Source organism: Cydia splendana, chromosome 7 (assembly GCF_910591565.1).
Source record: "Cydia splendana chromosome 7, ilCydSple1.2, whole genome shotgun sequence".
NCBI classification, from domain to species: Eukaryota; Metazoa; Arthropoda; class Insecta; order Lepidoptera; family Tortricidae; genus Cydia; species Cydia splendana.
This window is the reverse complement of record NC_085966.1, coordinates 5,886,791-5,906,892: the sequence shown is the minus strand read 5'-3', so window position 1 is coordinate 5,906,892 and position 20,102 is coordinate 5,886,791. Positions and strand designations below refer to the sequence as shown.

Here is a 20,102-nt window from a genome sequence, read left to right as displayed (position 1 = left end):
AAATAATTACCAGTTCATACAATTTTCTATGCCTATACCTATATGCCTAGACAGGTTGATTAAACAGCTTCATTCAGAGAAAAGTCGAAAAATCATAAATTTCACGAATTTGAAACGGATGTAATGTGGATTTGGATAGTCTTTATATCTTACATGTCTCGCTGTAATATACGCTTTGCTAACATACGTCATAGTTAAAACTATCATACCTGTGAATCGTCGGTCAGGACGCCCTTGAAGATCTCATCGACATCGTTGCTGTCCATATCGGGGAGAGTGTCTCGCACCATGGCGTCCAGATTGACGCCCAATAGCGACAGGTCATCTTTCGGCGATATCGTCGACGCTTGGGACGATCCGCCCGTCTCTGTGGGAATTTTTACTCTGCTGTAAATAGTGACTGACAAGTCAGCGTCTAAGCGAAAGTGTCGTGAAAAAAGTAATAATTATACTGAAATTCGATACTTCTAGAGGTATAACACTACCTGCTGCATAATGTACAGGCTCAGCCTAGTTTGGTTTCTGACGGATAGCCATGTTTATGTTAAACTGTCCTTTTTGTTAAATAAATTATTTTGTATGTTAGTGCAGCATTTCGTTCGTACAGATTACGTTAAGTCACGTTCTCCTGGGTCACACTTAAAACCATGGTTGAATGTCATTAACATTCACGAGACATGTTCCTGGCCGACCGGATAACAACAAAAAAGTGCCCTTTGCAGATTTAATTGAGAATCATAAAAATCGTTTCTAATTTGCATTGTCACAACCCTATAATCACTATTTGACATGTGTCATTCTACCCTTCCCGTTGAAAAACATTATAGTTAAGCCAGAAGGCATCTAAAAGAATCCCATTACTTACCGCTGCTGATAGTTTCAGTCTTAGTACTGTGCACAGTGGGTATCTCGGAAGGCACTGTCGGCTCGCTCTCGGCGGGCTGCGGGCCGAGAATCGCGTTTTTCAGTGCTGTTGAGTCTTCTGTATGCTTCATGCTGTCTTCCGTGACTTCAGTCTTGATTTTGGAGTTATCTGGGTCGTCTTTCTCCGCTTTGGGCTTTAGGGTGTTCAGGAGTTCTACTTCCTCCTGTAAATGTGATCAAGTGTTAATGGATTTCCATTTTGGATTAATTCTATTCAGTCCTAAATCAAAGACACGCTCCTATTCATATTATATTGGACCGCATTGAAAATCTACGCAGTAAATACCATATCTACATAGCGGGTTGTACTATTTTTGGTGTGATTAAACACGCATTAGATTAAGCACGTCATTTCAATTTAGGGGGGGGGGGGGTCTGGACATCGGATGATGGTAGCATGACGTAGGAGGAAACGGGGTCATTCGAAGCATGATTTTTGGATGATTTTAGGGGGGGGGGGGGGGTGTCAAAAATCGTCAAAAAAACGATGACGTAATTTATGGACAGCCCCTTAGCACGAAAATCCTTCTTATTTAATAACGGTGTAACTTAAGTGTTGTGTATCTAATTTACAGAATTTAAGAATTATTTATTATTAATACCACAAGAACGGTTACAGTATACCACGATTAATATCTGGGAAACCAAGCTTTGCCAGGCCTGGCTCACTCCGCGATTTCATCGCTTTGCTACAGGTAGCTACAAGTACATGCGTTCGTGTAGTTTCGGTTTCGGCCAAAAATCGGCCGAACCTTTCGGCCGGGCCGAAACTTACGAAATGGTACTTCGGACAAAGACCAAAAGTTGGGGAATAAGTATATAGGACAACAATATTAATACCTGCATATACTGATTCATGTACAGTAGGTACATCTAGGTACAGAAATTAATTGGTTTATTATAAAACACAATTCCACTAATGAGGGCGCCATTGGACGGTCGACGCAGTTTTAAGAGGCTGTCAACACCTATAACGCGCACACTGTCTAATTGTATCGGAGTGAATGAGATAGCACTGTCGCACGTAGCAGTTGTCCGAGTATCAGCTCGGCCCGAGTCGAACGAATTCTTTTTCGCTCTTATTCACTCACTTATTCAGTCATTTTCCTATCTACCTGTAATGGCAAATTTTAAGCGAGGCTAAAGGCTTCGCTCAACTAGTTCCGCAAAGTTAATTTTCTCAATATTTTGCGAGGTTGAACAGCTGATTATTGATTAAAACGAAGAAAAACCCTTAAAAGTGTCCCCAGTACAGTTTTTCATACGAATGCTCGACCTTAGCCTCACTTTTTACCTCAAATTACCATTGGTTTGTGTTCCACATGTCCTCTACTTCAGCTTAGCCTTTGGCCTCGCTGCGCCATGCTCGGCCGGTAGTCTCGCTTTTTAATACAATGGACAATGGTTGAAGTCTGTGCTCAACTTACTTATCCTGAAGCCTGAAGCACGGCTTTGACTTCGCATGAAAGTTCGCCTCACTGGGGCACTTCGGACTTTTAGGCCCAGGTGAAGATCGGTACCCGGCCTTGCGATATTGTTAACAAAAAATTTCGCGCTCGCTGCGCTCGCGTTTTTGGTTGGCTTTTTGATTGACCCTGTATCTACATGTTAGCTTGACTGGTGAATGAATAGAGTTAGACCAGGAAAATTCTTCAATGATTTTGATAGCATACGCAGTGCAACTAGTGCAAATGTTATTTATACGTCATAATTTCATAGAAGTTTTGCGTTTAAAATAACACTTGCACTGCGTGTGTTATCAAAATCGTTGCAGAATTATCTTGGTTTAACTCTAGTAATTTTCTTAAAAAACTGCTTAAGTAACATCAATTTCAAGGACATTGGGTGTTAACAGCGCCATAATGTGTGTAAAAGCGGTTTTATGACATTTTTTCAACGATTTTCACAAGTCTACAAAAGTTTCGGTTTCGGTTTCGGTTTCGGCCGAAACTAGAGCCAAAGCCGAACATTCGGTTTCGGTTTCGGTTTCGGCAAAAAAACATGTTTCGGTCGGACACTAATAAAAACTCAAAAAATGCGCGTTTTACCAGAGATAAGACCTTATACTATTAGAGCTCTTGTATTACATCATTACTCCGTCTGTGATAGCCCTTGTACGCATGCGTGGCTCGCTTTCACTTTTAATTTGATCGGTACAAGCGCATGCACCGCCTATATAGTTAGGTCTAATTCGTCAGAACTCGCGCGGTGCGCGTCTCCTATAGCTTCGGTATTAGGTGTAGAGAATAGGTATGTACTCACGGAGTTGAGGGTGATGATGTAGGAGCTGTCGTTCTCGTTGAAGGTGGTGAGCGCTGCGAGCACCTCCTCGTCGTCACTGTCGCTGTTGTCGGGCTCCAGCCGGAAGTCGCGCAGCTCGCGGTAGCCCTCGGGCGTCCCGGGGCGCGCCAGGCCGCCGGGGCTGGACGACGGGTTGCCTGCGAACAATATTTAGGAATAACTTGTGTCCCTACTACATTCAACAGTGCTAAAAGAGGTTACCCCACACAGTTTTTGCCACGTGAATTTTTTCCCCTCGCTTTCAGCAGGCGTGAATGGACGGTGGATCATATGAGTAACTTGTGTTTTATAGGTGTCCGTTATTTTTAAATCAATTAGACGCGTGCTTAATCATTAGGACAAAGTATTATCATATTCATCCATCCATCCCTCCATCTTGCATACCTATGTACCTAATTATAACACTGACATTGTATGCTTCATACAAATAAAATTAATATGAACAAATTAATATGAACTCCAGACAATTAATATGAATATTCTGGGCCTACTATTGCCAAAGATAATTCAAGGGATGTTCACAAAAACAACATAACTGACTACACTGGTTGACACCTGAAACGATTAACAATGTTCTTAAAAAAGTGTCAACCGCTCTAAGCAGTTATGTTTTTGTAAACACCCTTCAATTCTAGGCAATAGGCAAATTCACTGCCCAGTGCAGTATAGAGTTAGAATTATTCTTGGGAGCTTGTTAAACAAAAATTGATAGAAGTAGAAATAACTTACCAGTAGAACTGACAGCCGGCTTGGCAGGTTCCAACAGTTCTTTTCCGAAAAACGCTTCTTGCATGTACGACGGGAACTGTTCCATCAGTTTGGAGCGCGGTTTGCGACGCGGCTTGCGCTTGTTCCCCGGCGATTCTGTCATAAAACACATATATGGTTATGTTATCCTAGTATGTACTAATAATACAAGTCCTCGTATTACTGCTATAAAATCTGCATGAACAGGGGTCTCCAAAGTTTTTGGCCTGAGGGCCAAGACGGCTAGGCCTTAGGCTCTGCTGCTTTCTTTTCGTGGGTCGAGGCCGAAGAAGTTCCGCGGGCCAAAAGTAAGAGCTCGTGGGCAGGATATGACCCGTAGTTGGGTAGTAGTTAGGAGATGTGCCAAAAGGTCGATTGATTAAAAAAGATATCACAAACAAATTATTGCAAGACTGTTCTGATTTTTCTGAACGGATTCCTACTTGATTGTCCTAGATAATATAATAGATGTTTGCCACAGTAAACAAACATGTTACTTTTCTATGTTTAAGCTGACTCAATAAAGAACCCATAATTTAAGAAGCCAGCTACAAGTACAAGTAAAAAAATACTTTACGAAATATTATAGCCGGATGGGATCAATTTTGTCACTTATTTTCTTTAAAAACTATAAGAATCATTAAAATCTATAAATACATTGAGTAACCGTTACCTCCAGACGCCTGCGTCCCATCACCATCCTTCTCATCGTCTGCCTGCGCCTTAGTGTTCTGTCTCTGTCGCACCACGAACCCTCCAATACCCAGCTTGTTCAGGTTCCTCTGTCTCTTTCTACGCAGCACAGTGAGCCCGGATTCAGTGGTATAAACCGTGAAGCCTTCGGGCGGAGGGCCTTCGTTTACTACGTTCCAGAGTATGCCCTCTTTGAGGTTCGCGTTTGATATACCTGTGAAGAATGTGCTAGTGAAATTGTGTGGCAAATAATATTGGTATACGAGAAATAAATTCATATTAATTAATGATATGATTTAACTTCAAATAAGTTTGAAATTATTTTAGCATTCATATAAAAAAGGCAGATAAAGTGTACACATAAGGTATTTAGATTGTGCCATGCATGCCAGTAAATTCTGCAAAATACACTATGAAGCTATATCAATATCATGGTTCCAATAATGTAAACATGGTGCATGGGTAAGGTTGGAGCAAACTCTACTTTTGATGCCCCCTCCACACTCGTGCGCGAATCGCGGCGCGAAGCCGCGAACGCGAGTGTGGAGCGGGTTTGACAATTGAAACTATACTGAATGAAAACAGGTAAATTTTGTATCAGAAATAAGTAAACTTTACTCTTAGCAAATTAAGGTTAGATTAAAGCATCAAAAGTCTACAAGAGCATTAATCAAGTCATGTTGCAAAGTAAACCTTATCAAATGCAACGTAAGGTTGAATATTTAATTGAAGCAAACATACCAGGTTCCTCCTTAACTTCGGCCGTGCTGTCTGGCTTGGAGTCGTCTGGCATCTCGACGTCTGCGTTCTGAACCACTGTTTCAATAGATGCCATTATTTCTACACCAATCCACAATGCCAGCGTGGACACACAAAAATGCAAGTTAGATGTTTTATATAGTGAGATTATATTATCTAAACCTTCGTTTTTATATCCCAGTATTTGATAGTTTAGTACAAAAACAGGATTTGCCAATCGAACTGTAATTTTAATAATTGGGATAAAAATAAACCAGGTTTAGATAGAACTTTGGTCACAATGTAAGGGAAGAAGTATCATTTCTATACAACGTGACGCTGTGCGCAGTTTGACGTGACATTTGTAAACTTTATGGACATGATTTAAAATGTAGAGAGAGGTGGACGTCTTCGTTAAGAGCATTTAATAACCGGAGTCACCTTTAAGAGTTTACCCCGCTGCGCGCTGCCGAAAACCTTGCACAATTGTGCAAACTTTTTTATGGACTGACGTTTATCTGACATGGCTATTTGTACGTTACGTACATATAGCCATACATTTGACGTGCCCCTCCCCCGCAAAAATTGGCAGACTGTTTGGTACAGAAAATGACACACAAGGCGTTCTCCACTAAATGCTCTAACGCTGACGTCGATGGAGAAGCGCTACCGCCGCAGATATAAAAGGCAGTATTAAAACTTGGTAAAGTTTTAAAGTCACAAACTGACCTTGGTCCTTCTCGGTGGTCTCATTCTTGAAACGCCTCTTCCGGCGGGTGTGCGTGATGCCCATCTCGGCCTCGAGCTGCTTCATGTGGTGCGCGCCGCGCTGGCTGAGGCACACGTCGTCCACGTAGTACTCGCCGCCGAGCCCCAGCGCGGCCGCGGTGGGCGGCGGCGCGCGCGGCGCGGGCGCGGGCGGCGCCGCCCGGGCCGCGGCCAGGTGCGGCGGCGCCGTGTCGCGCCCGCGGCACACCACGCAGTTGTAGCTGGGGGTGCGGAGTGCGGACAACAACACGATTAATGGCAGGCTCGGATGGTGACCGGCCAGCAGAGATAACGCGGGAGCGGCCGCGGCGCTATCGCTCCAGAAGGGGATAATCGAATGATGTTGCATTTAAGGCCAGCAGGTTACACCGACCCCGATTGACAGAATGAACGAGGTCACTCGACAATGACTTGACTAACTTTGAAACTTTCCATATAATAACGGAGATAGCGTAACGACATGGTAAGGACATTGACGCTTCAATAACTAGCAGAAAAGAGCACAACATGAGAAAACGTGGTGATCAAAGAGAGCCTTTGTTCAACAGTAGGACAAAATAATGCGCTAAATAAAAACAATAAGAGGTCGTCTATTAAATACATCACACAAAATTTCGATTTTTTAGACAAGACAATGACTTCGCAACCACAAACAACATTTCGTGTGCAGTTCGGGCCCCTCATATTTACAATAGGTACGGATACGATAATTGCCATATATCGTTTATGTGTATCATGCGTACTCTCATACTTCTACTTGATAGAAAGTGATGACCACTATGACTTGAGGTGGTTGTAGTTGCAATGATAAGCCACTTAAAGAATGTGTAATTATTATCTTAAGTTACTATAGGAAGAATTTCACTTACCCAGCTCTGCAACAAGTTTCGGCATCCCCCTCACTCCTTATCGAGTCACAGCAAGCGTGCAACCATCGCATACACTTTTCGCACTGAATAATTAGTTCTCCGTCCGAATACGGCTCCGAACATACGCAGCACATGACTAGCGACGCGCACGGCCCGCATTCTGTACACAAAATAGTAAATTCAATAAATGTTGTAGCCTTCGATTTTGAGCACTCATGGGGCATATTCATACTAGTTAATAAGAGATGATCTGTGCTGTGACATGTGATCAATTTAGGCAAATTTTGACCAGTGAGCTGCGAAATTCCATGGAGAAATGATGAATGAATTCATTGATAAATTCGCCTTGCTGATGGTACATAGTTAACGCTCAATTGTAAGTTGTTTTACAAAGCAGCTCGATCGGTCGACGCATCGATAATAACTTAGTTCAAATGTGTGAATAGATTTATTAACACCATTTTTAGGACCCATTTAGAGTTTTAGACAATTAAGTAGTAGTATTTACCTGTGTAGTTCTCGCACCAAGCCGTGGTCTCTCTGGTCCCACAAGTGAGACACCTCCTGCACCGCTCGCACCGCCACGCTCCCCGCGGAACCTCGGCCAACTGCGGCCTGGCGCAGTATGTATGCCACGCAGTGTCGCAGTCGTCGCACAGCACGAGTAAGCCATCGTCGCCGCGGTTGCCGCAGCCCTCGCACACGGTGCAGTCGATGCAGCGCCAGCCCATTGTTACTATTACTTGAGATACCTGCGAAATGGTAGTGTTAGCAACATCATAGAGAAAAAAATACATAGTGTTCACTCCATACATCAGTTTTAGTACCAAAACTACTGCTAAGTACTGCTCTATGGAGCAGATGCATCAAAACTGATGTATGGAGTGAGCACTCTGTTCTTACTATAGTTCTCTATGGCAACGTTTGGAAAAAGCAAGTAGCCAAGTTTTAGCCACGTGATCACGCTTACGCAAAAATTCGGGGCTAATACTACGGCGCTTTGATAACAAAACGACGACAGGAAAAGGCTGCGCCTGACAAGTTAGATCCTCTTTAACTTGCACTATGAGATTGCCTAAAGGGCCTAACATGAACGAATTTTGCTGTTACGGGCACCATTATACTCACAGGAAATGTTTTAAAAAAACACACACGTTCCCTACAATTTACTTTTGCTTTTTTATCGCTGGTGGCGCCAATTAGCAGAAAAGTGATTCTCCTCATTGGTTACGTTCTTGTTTCGTTTTGATATAAAATAATTTTTAATATAACAGTTTTGTAAGAAGTCAAGTTGAAGTCAAATATTATATAAAACCTACCTTAATATTAACACAGTAAGGATGAGAAGTCTGCCCGCACTGCGAGCAAGCAATAAGGCACCCTTCGGAGTCTGTGCCCACGGCACCGCACATAACACATAAGTCCTGTGTCAGCACGAACTTGTCTTTACTTGAACAAAGCACTAGCTTGTTCTCTACACCTGGAACAAATGCATCTTATGTAAAGACTATAAAATCTATAAATATTTGAAAACGAATCCTAAGCAAAAATGTGACCTAAAAATGTTTATAGCTTATGATCACTCGAAAACGAATAATCACGCAAGAATTCCAAATTAGCCACCGTTGTACGGCGGCCTGCAAAATTGCATGGACACATTAACACACACAATTTCGTCATAAAGTGGCCATCTACTTTTGCAGTATATGGGCCGCACATCCTACTACGAAATGCACTCGAACAGTGATAATCCTGTATCGAAAAACGCCAATCGAAAAGAAAAATATTAAGTACGAGTAGGTGTCAGGGATGCGAACGAAAAGTCACACGATTTCCTTACATTATTTGAGTTTCGACGGGCGTTCTTGTGTAAACGATTGTCATAATGGCCACTGAGCGATCGTTTAGCTTTTCGTACTCCGTTCGAATCTTACTTGCAACCAGCCTAAAGCTATTAAATTACAATCTTACCCGGATCATCTTCCGTCGTCTTATTGTCCGGGGCCTGCGGCCTCTGCAGCCCCAACCCAGGCACTCCAAACACCCCCCGCATCTTGGGTTTCGTGCCCCTCTTGCGGCCAAAGTCTAGCACCGATCTCGCGCGCTTCTGGAAGCCCAGTTTGGCGGGGTGCATCCCGCCTTTGAATTTGTAGCCGCCCATCTTCTTTTTAGCGACTTTGGAGGAGACAGTGTACGGTTTGCCCTTGCCGAGGCCGACGTCCGGCTGAAAGGAATTACAGGTTAGTGCATGGACCTATTATAAAATACGAGGCGATTTTGTTACATCTAGCCATCTATACTAACTATAAGTTTAATATGTAGGTCATATTGATTACATAATTATAACGTCGACACGCCGAAATCAACCAACTTATTCGCGTTTCATTGTTGTTCGAAGTATAATAACCTATATATTCACCTCTTACGAGTATACAGACATTACTTTCAAGACATTAATTACAAAAATGACTACTAAGAAAAATAAAGAACTATGTTTAACAGAGAAACATCAAGCCAGCTAAAATACCAGCTTATTGTTTAACCTTTTGACCGCCGTAGACTGATATATAAGACAAACAAAATCGGGCTCATTTCGCCGCGGTCTGATAAATAAGACAAAACTTCGTGTAATTTCTAGTGTCCGACCGAAACATGTTTTTTTGCCGAAACCGAAACCGAAACCGAATGTTCGGCTTTGGCTCTAGTTTCGGCCGAAACCGAAACCGAAACCGAAACTTTTGTAGACTTGTGAAAATCGTTGAAAAAATGTCATAAAACCGCTTTTACACACATTATGGCGCTGTTAACACCCAATGTCCTTGAAATTGATGTTACTTAAGCAGTTTTTTAAGAAAATTACTAGAGTTAAACCAAGATAATTCTGCAACGATTTTGATAACACACGCAGTGCAAGTGTTATTTTAAACGCAAAACTTCTATGAAATTATGACGTATAAATAACATTTGCACTAGTTGCACTGCGTATGCTATCAAAATCATTGAAGAATTTTCCTGGTCTAACTCTATTCATTCACCAGTCAAGCTAACATGTAGATACAGGGTCAATCAAAAAGCCAACCAAAAACGCGAGCGCAGCGAGCGCGAAATTTTTTGTTAACAATATCGCAAGGCCGGGTACCGATCTTCACCTGGGCCTAAAAGTCCGAAGTGCCCCAGTGAGGCGAACTTTCATGCGAAGTCAAAGCCGTGCTTCAGGCTTCAGGATAAGTAAGTTGAGCACAGACTTCAACCATTGTCCATTGTATTAAAAAGCGAGACTACCGGCCGAGCATGGCGCAGCGAGGCCAAAGGCTAAGCTGAAGTAGAGGACATGTGGAACACAAACCAATGGTAATTTGAGGTAAAAAGTGAGGCTAAGGTCGAGCATTCGTATGAAAAACTGTACTGGGGACACTTTTAAGGGTTTTTCTTCGTTTTAATCAATAATCAGCTGTTCAACCTCGCAAAATATTGAGAAAATTAACTTTGCGGAACTAGTTGAGCGAAGCCTTTAGCCTCGCTTAAAATTTGCCATTACAGGTAGATAGGAAAATGACTGAATAAGTGAGTGAATAAGAGCGAAAAAGAATTCGTTCGACTCGGGCCGAGCTGATACTCGGACAACTGCTACGTGCGACAGTGCTATCTCATTCACTCCGATACAATTAGACAGTGTGCGCGTTATAGGTGTTGACAGCCTCTTAAAACTGCGTCGACCGTCCAATGGCGCCCTCATTAGTGGAATTGTGTTTTATAATAAACCAATTAATTTCTGTACCTAGATGTACCTACTGTACATGAATCAGTATATGCAGGTATTAATATTGTTGTCCTATATACTTATTCCCCAACTTTTGGTCTTTGTCCGAAGTACCATTTCGTAAGTTTCGGCCCGGCCGAAAGGTTCGGCCGATTTTTGGCCGAAACCGAAACTACAGCCGAAACATGATTTTTTGGCCGAAACTGGCCGAAACCGAAACCGAAACCGAACCTTCGGTCGGACACTAGTAATTTCGTACCGCCGGCGATACGAGCACGCTCGATGAAAAATTATATGGCGTTCAAAAGGTTAATGAACCTTTGTTTCGTATCTATAGACAGGATAATAAATTATCTCCAAATTTTACTATACCTTAGGTTCAATAGCGAGAGGATCCTGTTCCTGCTGCGAATTCTCGTCACCGAACGAAGAGTCCTGGGACGTAGAGGCCGTGTTGTCATCCTCGAACGCTGAAACAACCATCACAACAACCTACATTACAAATTTAATCTGTTTAACCCTTTGAACGCGACGCCTATTGTGTACCTTGTAGGATTGCTTGAAGGTCGACATTGGACTGTAGCAGTGGGGAAACACTCCTGACTTCGCGTAAACTCGGCTCCGTTCGGCTCAGCATTGCTCCGAGCAATTATTATGGTTGGCACCACTTGACGTCCTTTTGCGTGCACGACCACAGATAAGATAATCACTTGAATTTTGACAACCCTAAATAGCCGAAAGGGATAGTGCCATACATTAAAAAAGGGATAGCATGATTCAACCCTGAATCGCTGTCAAACTTCGGCTTTGTAGGAAGTGTCTTTTCTGTACGGTAGTACTATTATGTATTCTGTGGTTGTAGCCACGTGCGTCAGTTGACCGTTTTGGCCAAAGAGTAAAGTAAGTAATAATTATAATAGTTTTTGGCTTTACATTGTTGTGTAAACAAGTCCATTTTTAGGGTTCCGTACCCAAAGGCACAGAATAAATAATGTACTAGGTACAGAAGACTCACTCTCTAACAAAACGCGTCTGTTACGATCAGGACAGATATGGCCGCTAGTTGGCGACAGCGCGACGCGCGGCTTATGGCTAACCACCAAAATTGGTGTGGAACGGATGTACTTTTAGCTACCTGTAGCAAAGCGACGAAATGGCGGAGTGAGCCACGCCTGCCAAAGGGTAAAAACAGGACCCTATTACTAATACTCCACTGTCCGTCTGGCTGTCACCAGGCTGTATCTCATGAACAGCTAGACAGTTGAAATTTTCACAGATAATGTATTTCTGTTGCCGCTATAACAACAAATACTAAAAAGTACGGAACCCTCGGTGGGCGAGTCCGACTCGCACTTGTCCGGTTTTTATTTGAGGTGTACAATAAAGAGTTATTGTATTGTAAGGTAATGCCAATAATTTTAAGATGTTATTTGTTGATTGTTCGTTTTATGAGCTATCTTTACGTCAGTTGTATATCAATGTCAAGCTCGCATAAAGGAAACCAACCTAACCTAAATGTACGAGTATTTTATTCTTGAACGTTTCCCGACGGATAATTCCTGAACGGGCATTATTCTGAGAACGCAAGTAGACATCGGTAGTTTCTGTCTCACTCCAAATTATATTTTTTTATTTATAATTATTGCAACGGCGGCAAAATGTGCCGCTGTCGCGTCGTCGAAATTATAAACATACCTAATGGAACCAAAATACGGGGAGGCCAAAAAATAAGTGCATTCACGTTGCCAGGGAGATTTGGATTATACTGAGCAACTTTTACTATGGGACCAACCCCGAAATCGCAACAAAAAATTTTACCTCATTAGTGTGCAGTGAATTGAGAATTAATCTTGAAATGCGTTTAACCACCATTTTGGAGTCAACGGCCGGTAGTCCACGTGCTACTTGTAAAGTCCAGCTATCGCTTTACAAGAGCTAATCAAATCACCGTACACTGTCTTGTACTAACCGTACAATTTTTGTCGTCGTATTTAGTTCCCAATACCTTGATACTGGCGAAATAGTCCCACTGGACTGAAGCCATAATTTTAAAAGAATGAATGAATACTTACAGCCGAGTTTCGAGCCAGTAATCTGCATTTGTGTCTTGCAGATGGGACAGTTGTACTCGTACTGCGGGTTCTGCTCTTTCTTCAGCTTGTACAGCTGCGGCTCGGCCTCCGGGTCACACATGCCGTGGACGTATCTAGAATAAGCATACGCGTTTTTAGTTAGTGCTGCTAACAATGCTTCAAGCGGCATTGTACTTTATATATAAATTGGTATAGTTGGTCATTAACGTTTGATTGGGATAAAATAAACAATAACCTATCAGAACGTTACTTTAGGTAAAACTTCGTAACACTTGCCGAATTCGAGTATCTAAAACCAGCCTAAGAGTTAGGAGTGCCAGTCTATTGAAGTCTTCGAGCAACACCGGCTTCCGACACATCTGAAGGGAGGGGCCCAAGCGATATCTCACCGTACAAATCTTTCTGCCATTTTTCGCGGGGGGAAAGGTGCACACAGTCGCACATCTCACACACTTACATACAAAATCCAATCTGTAATGACGACACAAATACATAGAAAATGACACACGTCAAAGACAAATCTTGCAAACCTCGATCTCTTTTTGTGTACGGACGAGTGACAAGTGTCACAACACGCACACTAACACATTTTCGTTGAAGTATGTTATTGTATTCTGAGAGATGAGAAGTCGGATTTGTCGCTCGACCGATCCGCAATTTGTACTGGGCGAGCAAAATCGATAAATCCAACAATTACATGAGCCTAAAATATAATAATTGTGTTTGAATGTAATTAAACGTATGATATGTAAAAAAAATATTACATGTGAAATGTAACACTTTCTTTTTGTAAATTTGATGTCCCCGACCTCTTTTTATAACAAAAAACCGAGCAAACAGGCATTTTTGTGCAGCAGTGTTCACGCGCGCGTCTGGACTCGGTCTAGTGAAAAATCCAAGTGCAACTAGTTTTATTACCCGCGCTAGATTAGATTGACGCGCTAATCTTGTACCTCGGCAGAGGGGAAACAGTGCGAATGCCGCCTCCCTTCCGTGTTGCTCGAAGATTGAAGTATTTAAGGTAGATTTTAAGGAGATCGGCCGAAGAGCGACATTTTATTCACGCTTGCTTCCGCATAAACCACGAGATGCTGTGTATTATAGTTCGTTTTTTTTAGCATTAGAAAGAACTCCACAGAAGCAAGCGTGCAGTTTTTATCAGGCTCTTTAATTGTTAATAATTATTGAATTATCTAATGTAGCATGGTCAATACATATCATTTACTTCAAATTATTACCGCTAAAAGTGCCGGATTTGGAACCACAAGCTTGCTTCTGCGAAGTTCTTTCTAATGCTAAAAAAAACGGACTATATAGTAAGTAGTTGTAAGGCAACGAACCACATAGCAGCGGCCAAAATTGGTCAAATACCAATATTTAGCGCTGTTCCTGAAGAACTGTGCGCCTTCAGTGTTTGTCAGTTTTGGAGCTTATTCTACCTTCAGCTATAGAAGAACGTACCTCTTGCACGTAATACACCGGATCATGTCTCGGTAGGCGGCGGCGCGGTAGGCGCGGCGGCACAGCGGGCAGCAGCTGCCCTTGTTGCGCTGCTGGTAGCACGAGTCGCACACCGTGTAGTGCGCGTGCCAGCGCGACGACGGGCCCGCGCCGGGCGAGCGCGCGCCGCAGTCCGAGCAGATGCGGCAGCACTGGAACACGATACGGGGTTATAGGGAGGATATGACATTTTTATTTGTATAAAGTCAACAGACCTAATTATATTAAGTACGTGCGGCATCAGCCGATCCTAAAATTCCTTGGACATTTTAAGTCAGCGCATAGGCGCACCGAAGCGACGTGAGAATTCGCAACAATATGATAACCGTGTAATGTAATTGTGTCGCTTAACTTCAAACTCGGGTCAAATCTATTCGACCCTCTCAGAATATCTACCCTATTACCTTTTCTTAATACCAAAGTCGTTCTGACAGATGGATTTACCCGAGTTTTAAGTTAAGCGACTCAATTATCCCTATGACCTAGGCAGGAATGATATACCTAGTATAAAACATGGTGCGTAGTTTGATATAGTGAACAATAGGACACTCACCATACACTTCCAGCCGTATTTAGGCACGGTCGCCATGCGAGGGCGCAGGCACATGGCGTGGTACATCTTGTCGCAGTGCTCGCACGTTACCGCGCGGGAGTCTGAGGCGGGGACGCCGGTCGCGCTTTCTCCGCGGCAGACTTGGCACACTCGGCATGAGCGGCAAGACCAACCCGCGCGTACTCCTGCAAGACAATTAGTTATACGTTTTTTTGCTCCTGTTTTGTGTCTTTATGTTACTTGTACAGTTTTTTTACCCGACTACGGCAACGCAAAAGGAGGGTTATGATTTTGACCAGTATATTTTATATCCTATGTAATATCTTATGTAGGGTCAAATCTTGGAAGTTACATTTAAAATATATTCTGATGTTTGATTGGACTCAAATTAGGTGTACTTATGGAAGACCGGTGAGAATGCAAAGACGACAATAAGCTGCTGTGATGGAGGCCAAAAGTAGTCATAGAAAATTAGTTGATAAAACAATGCAACCTCATAAATTTGGTTTGTTGGAGTTGCCTCAATAGATGAATAATAATAAAATTATAGTCGACAATAGAAGCTGGTATCAAAAACTGATTACATTGAGAAATACGAAGTAATAATAGTCGAAATACCTGGTAACTGTGCGAGGCCCACGCAGGTCCCGTGATAATGCGCGCCGCAAGTGACGCATGTCATGAGGTTGAATATATCGCCGATGGCTCGGCACGTCCGGCAGTCGATGTCAGCTGTACCTGGTAAAGAACACCACTGTTAAACACAGTTTACATTGCAAGTCTAGCTAATCTAACCTGCACGGATAGCATGGTCGTATTTTTATCGCGTCGTATTATGGGTTACTTTCGCACTTATACATTGTTCGAAAGTGGCAGGCATAGTGACAGGCGATAAATAAGCGATATTAGCTCTACTGGGCTAGGTTGTGTTAGCCGCTCCAGCATGATTGTGTACCATGAAAAACGTTGTCTCCCTACCTGACACTGTTTGCATAGTTTGTACGTAATGCATAATTATTTTCCATCGTATTATCACGGAAACTTACGAACGTTTCTTGCTATTTCGATCAGTCTCGGTACAATAAGTACTGACATTGACTGAACTAGCATGACAAATACGAATGTTTCCGAGAAAATACGATGGAAAACAATTATGCTCTACATCTGTAATGTAATGTCCATTGATTGACAAGTCTAAAAGAAATACAAGCAAGTTGTGCCTTTATATTTCTAATATACTATTTCCTAGGTCAACAAATAGTCATAGCCATCCAGCGGGGTAATGTAGCCAGCCTCATGGGCACCCTTCCGCAGGGCACAGACTTGGGGGACCTTTCATAGGTGGGTATTATTTCTATAGTTCTTTAATTTGTTAAGTAGGTTTATTTTTAATGTTAGTTTAGTTTTGTAGGTAGTTTTAATTCTAGGTTACATTTGTATTATACACTGTATCTTTTAGCTCTAATATACTTAATATGATTCTGAAGTAGTAGGAAACGTTAATGAGTGTAAACACTTACAAATAAGTGCCACTTGATACAAGTGGTCTTTGCAAAACGAAGACTTGGTCTGGAAGTCCATGAAACCTCCGGAAGCGAGAACACAGGGCAGGTGAAAGTATTTACTGCAACTCATCTGGAAAAAAATGTATACTGTTAGATATTGCTTAAATAAATAAGTTGTGTATAGGCGCCCTAAAAGTTAACCTCGCAAGCTACGGAAATACTAGTAGTTCGTCGAACGAACTCGGACAACATAGAAAAAATAATATAACCATTTTAAAGACACTACATACTTAGTTCCCAAGTCAAAATCTCTCAAGTTTGGACACAAAATATATATATGTTTATCTGAACTATGTTCTCATCAAATTTTATTTTAAAATTGAATTAAAATACTCAATATAACGTCTAATAAACATTGAACATATAAACGCACCCTTAGTAAACTTAAAGACCTCCCTTAGAGAGACCCCTAACTATAGCGTATGTATTTTGAGAATCGGCGGCGAGCAACAGCCATAGAGTTGACAAGACGCCAACGCTCGGGAGACGCTAGTTTGGGTCTCTTTTAGATCGGTCGACAATTTGTTTTCTTTCCACTACAATACAACCTAAAAACATTACCCTCCTTCTGACGCAGTCGGGTAAAAACTTACCGTTACTTGAGGCCATGTTTGAACGGATCTTTTTGATAGTAACATTGTAAATAGTTTAAAACCTTTGACCGTTTAAGACGTCTACTGATGCGCGCGGGTACAGCTAAATATCAACCTTTATGCATTCAGACACGGTTCACGATGGCGTGGCGCACACGATAGACGTGTCGATCAAAGGGTTAATAATAAAAAGGGTTTATGGAGCAGGTCCTTACCTTACAAGGAATGCTCGCACCATGTCTAGCGCAAAAGGCACATTTTCGCGTCAACGCGGTCGTCACAATGCCCCGCACCCGGGACTCTTCTAGTTGTTCTTTATCCTCCTCAGCTGAGGCAGCCACCTGGTTACAAAAAAATGATATTTCAATTTCGTAGAAAAATAAATTACACATATGGGAAAAAGCAGTACAATACAAGATACAAGTAGTCTGGATCTGGACTAGTTTTTTAAGGGGAAGTGTTATATGCGCTTTAAGTTGTGTAAAGGTACAGGTCGATACACAAGAGCTGGCATGAATGGAGTAAATTAAAATATCTATGTATGTGTGTATCACATTACAGATGTAGTCACATAGTGCATAATTATTTTCCATCGTATTTTCACGGAAAGCTACGAACGTCTTGCTATTTCAAACAGTCTCGGTACAAAAAGTACAGAGGTCGACTGACGTAGCATGTCCAATAACGTTTTCGAGAAAATACGATGGAAAACAATTTTGCACTACAAAGTGGCGGATTTGCAGTCTTTGCCGCCCTAGGCCCTGTAGCCGCCCTTTTCTCAGCACTCATCATATTGATTACATTTTGAATTATTTCTTGTTATCATCATCAGCGAATTTTTTGTCACAATTTGCCGACCCTAATATCTTGCCGCCCTAAGCCCGGCCCTACAGGGCCTTAGAGCAAATCCGCCACTGGCACTACATCTGTAACCAATAAAACTCTCGCGGCTCTGACTGTATACCGATATTACCGATCAGTGTTGGCCGAAACGTTAATGCAATTGATCATTCTTGACCATTAACGAGTACAAATTGAACCGTCAACTGTACCGTTTACGGTTCAATTTGTAGTAGTTAATGGTCAATTGCAATTAACGTTCGGCAAACACTGTTACCGACAGGGCCGTCTTAAACTATGCTGGGGCCCATGGGCACATAACAATTTGGGGCCCTTTTGGAAAGTGAAGAAAGCGAATTAGAATTTATGGGTAACCAAATACACTGTTACTGTCTGTCCTTCGGGGCCCCCTGAGGATGGGGGCCCTGGGCACGGACCCCGTGTGCCCTATGGTAAAGACGGTACTGCGATATAGGTGTCACTCATACATTGAATGTTTCGTTCATTCCATATGTGCCAGCTTTCGTGAATAAACACACAATTCACACACAATTACTTGAACAAGAGTAAATTCTGACCTGATCATGGAAGGGCGGGCTAAACTCAAGGCAGCAGCGGTGCACATAGAAGGCTCCAGAGCTGACCACAGCAGGGAGCTCAATGGACTCCACATGTCCGATGATGGACAATTCATCTATGTGCTCTAGGTTGTGTAAAGGCGTTCTGAAAGAATTAACAAAGAATAGGCATAAAGTAAACGGCCAGTGTAGACGTGCCTAGCGCGCGCCGCTTCGGCCGAGGAAATTCCCTCGCGCGTATGCTCGCTCTGTGGGGACCCAGCTACTGAGTATTTTTTTCCGTCATCTAGTGATAAAAGCCTGAGCTACTTAGAGAATAAAACCCGGTTGACCTCAGACCTCATGCTTTTATACAGAGTTCTCAGAGTATTTTTTATTCACATAATTTGGACTTGAAAGCATGTGGAATTTATCATTAATATCCATCCCAAAAGAGTCATAATTAAAATTACCTGACATTCATATGTAAAAAAATTTGCAAGCTTTGAAAGAATGTGACATACAAATAACCTTATATTAATCAAATCGACTTACTTGCACTTATTAAATGCTTTCTGCCTCCTACTCAGCGGCAACGCCAAGGGATGTTGATTAGGGTCCACAAGCTCGGGGGGAGGGGAGGCTAGACCGGGGGTGACAGGGGTGGTTGGGGTACTAATCGGAGTAGGATTGGGAGTGGTCCCCCCACTAGGCACTGTTGGTGTGGTGCTGCCGTCTCCTTCGCCGATGTTGCAGAGGAATTGACGCATCTCGCCTTGGCCTAGCTGACTGCGCTCGGTCAAGTTGCAAAGAGCGCAAGCTTTGCCTGGCCTGAAAAGAATCTGGTTTTTAGCTTTCGAGTGTTTACTTTAGTTTGTACTTCATAAAATCCTTACATTTTAAAAGATATTTCATTACAACATGATTTTGATTAATCTTGCACAAGCCTTTGATCTTACTGTGGGCTGTAATTATTGGTTGATCTGTGTTTTCATTTTGTTTAACTTGCTAAATTTTTGCTTGCTTGGAATGGGAGACCTCTTTATAGGCCTCTGGGTGACTAGATGATAATCTTGCCCTAAATTTTATGAACATATAGGTTTTTTTTAGGATTCGGTACATCAAAAGGAAAAAACACGGATCACTTGTGTCTGTCACTTGTCACTGTGATAGATTACAGTAAATGTGCTCCGCAACTACTAGACTGATTGGGTTGAAATTTGGTAAGGAGGATTTCCTTACCATTTCTCAGGCATAAAAGGTGGTTCTTCAGGAGCAGGCATGGTGAAGTCATCCTCATCCATCATGTCATCAAGGGCGTCATCTCGGCTGCCTCGGTGTCTTTTAGCCCCACGGACTGAGCCAGCACCACCACCTCGGTACCTAATTATATACCTTACGATAATTTTTAATCGGTGATCAGGAACATTTTTTTCTATCTCGGTAATTGATGTAGATCACGTTGAAGTCGTAATTACATGGAAAGAAACTTGTTTTTGTTTTTCATAATTTTTTTAAGATCAATTTTATCCTAAAATCCTTGTCACTCTACTAATCGGTACGTATGAGTTATAGCCTTTACAAACTTAATGGCAATTGAT

The 20,102-nt window shown here is 42.3% G+C and overlaps 1 protein-coding gene across 1 annotated transcript in view; it reads right to left on the bottom strand.

The window, feature by feature from the left end:
• The window catches only part of LOC134792330 (histone-lysine N-methyltransferase 2C-like), an 80,043-nt gene that overhangs the window by 55,163 nt on the left and 4,778 nt on the right, over positions 1 to 20,102 (bottom strand). The window contains 21 exon segments of the mRNA XM_063763599.1: positions 210 to 367; positions 866 to 1,088; positions 3,187 to 3,362; positions 3,955 to 4,089; positions 4,646 to 4,879; positions 5,407 to 5,481; positions 6,133 to 6,392; positions 7,041 to 7,200; positions 7,549 to 7,792; positions 8,360 to 8,520; positions 9,012 to 9,294; positions 11,173 to 11,270; positions 12,873 to 13,006; positions 14,355 to 14,545; positions 14,947 to 15,131; positions 15,565 to 15,684; positions 16,467 to 16,581; positions 17,320 to 17,445; positions 18,523 to 18,667; positions 19,057 to 19,332; positions 19,744 to 19,884. Coding sequence (XP_063619669.1) covers positions 210 to 367; positions 866 to 1,088; positions 3,187 to 3,362; positions 3,955 to 4,089; positions 4,646 to 4,879; positions 5,407 to 5,481; positions 6,133 to 6,392; positions 7,041 to 7,200; positions 7,549 to 7,792; positions 8,360 to 8,520; positions 9,012 to 9,294; positions 11,173 to 11,270; positions 12,873 to 13,006; positions 14,355 to 14,545; positions 14,947 to 15,131; positions 15,565 to 15,684; positions 16,467 to 16,581; positions 17,320 to 17,445; positions 18,523 to 18,667; positions 19,057 to 19,332; positions 19,744 to 19,884 — 3,640 coding nt within the window.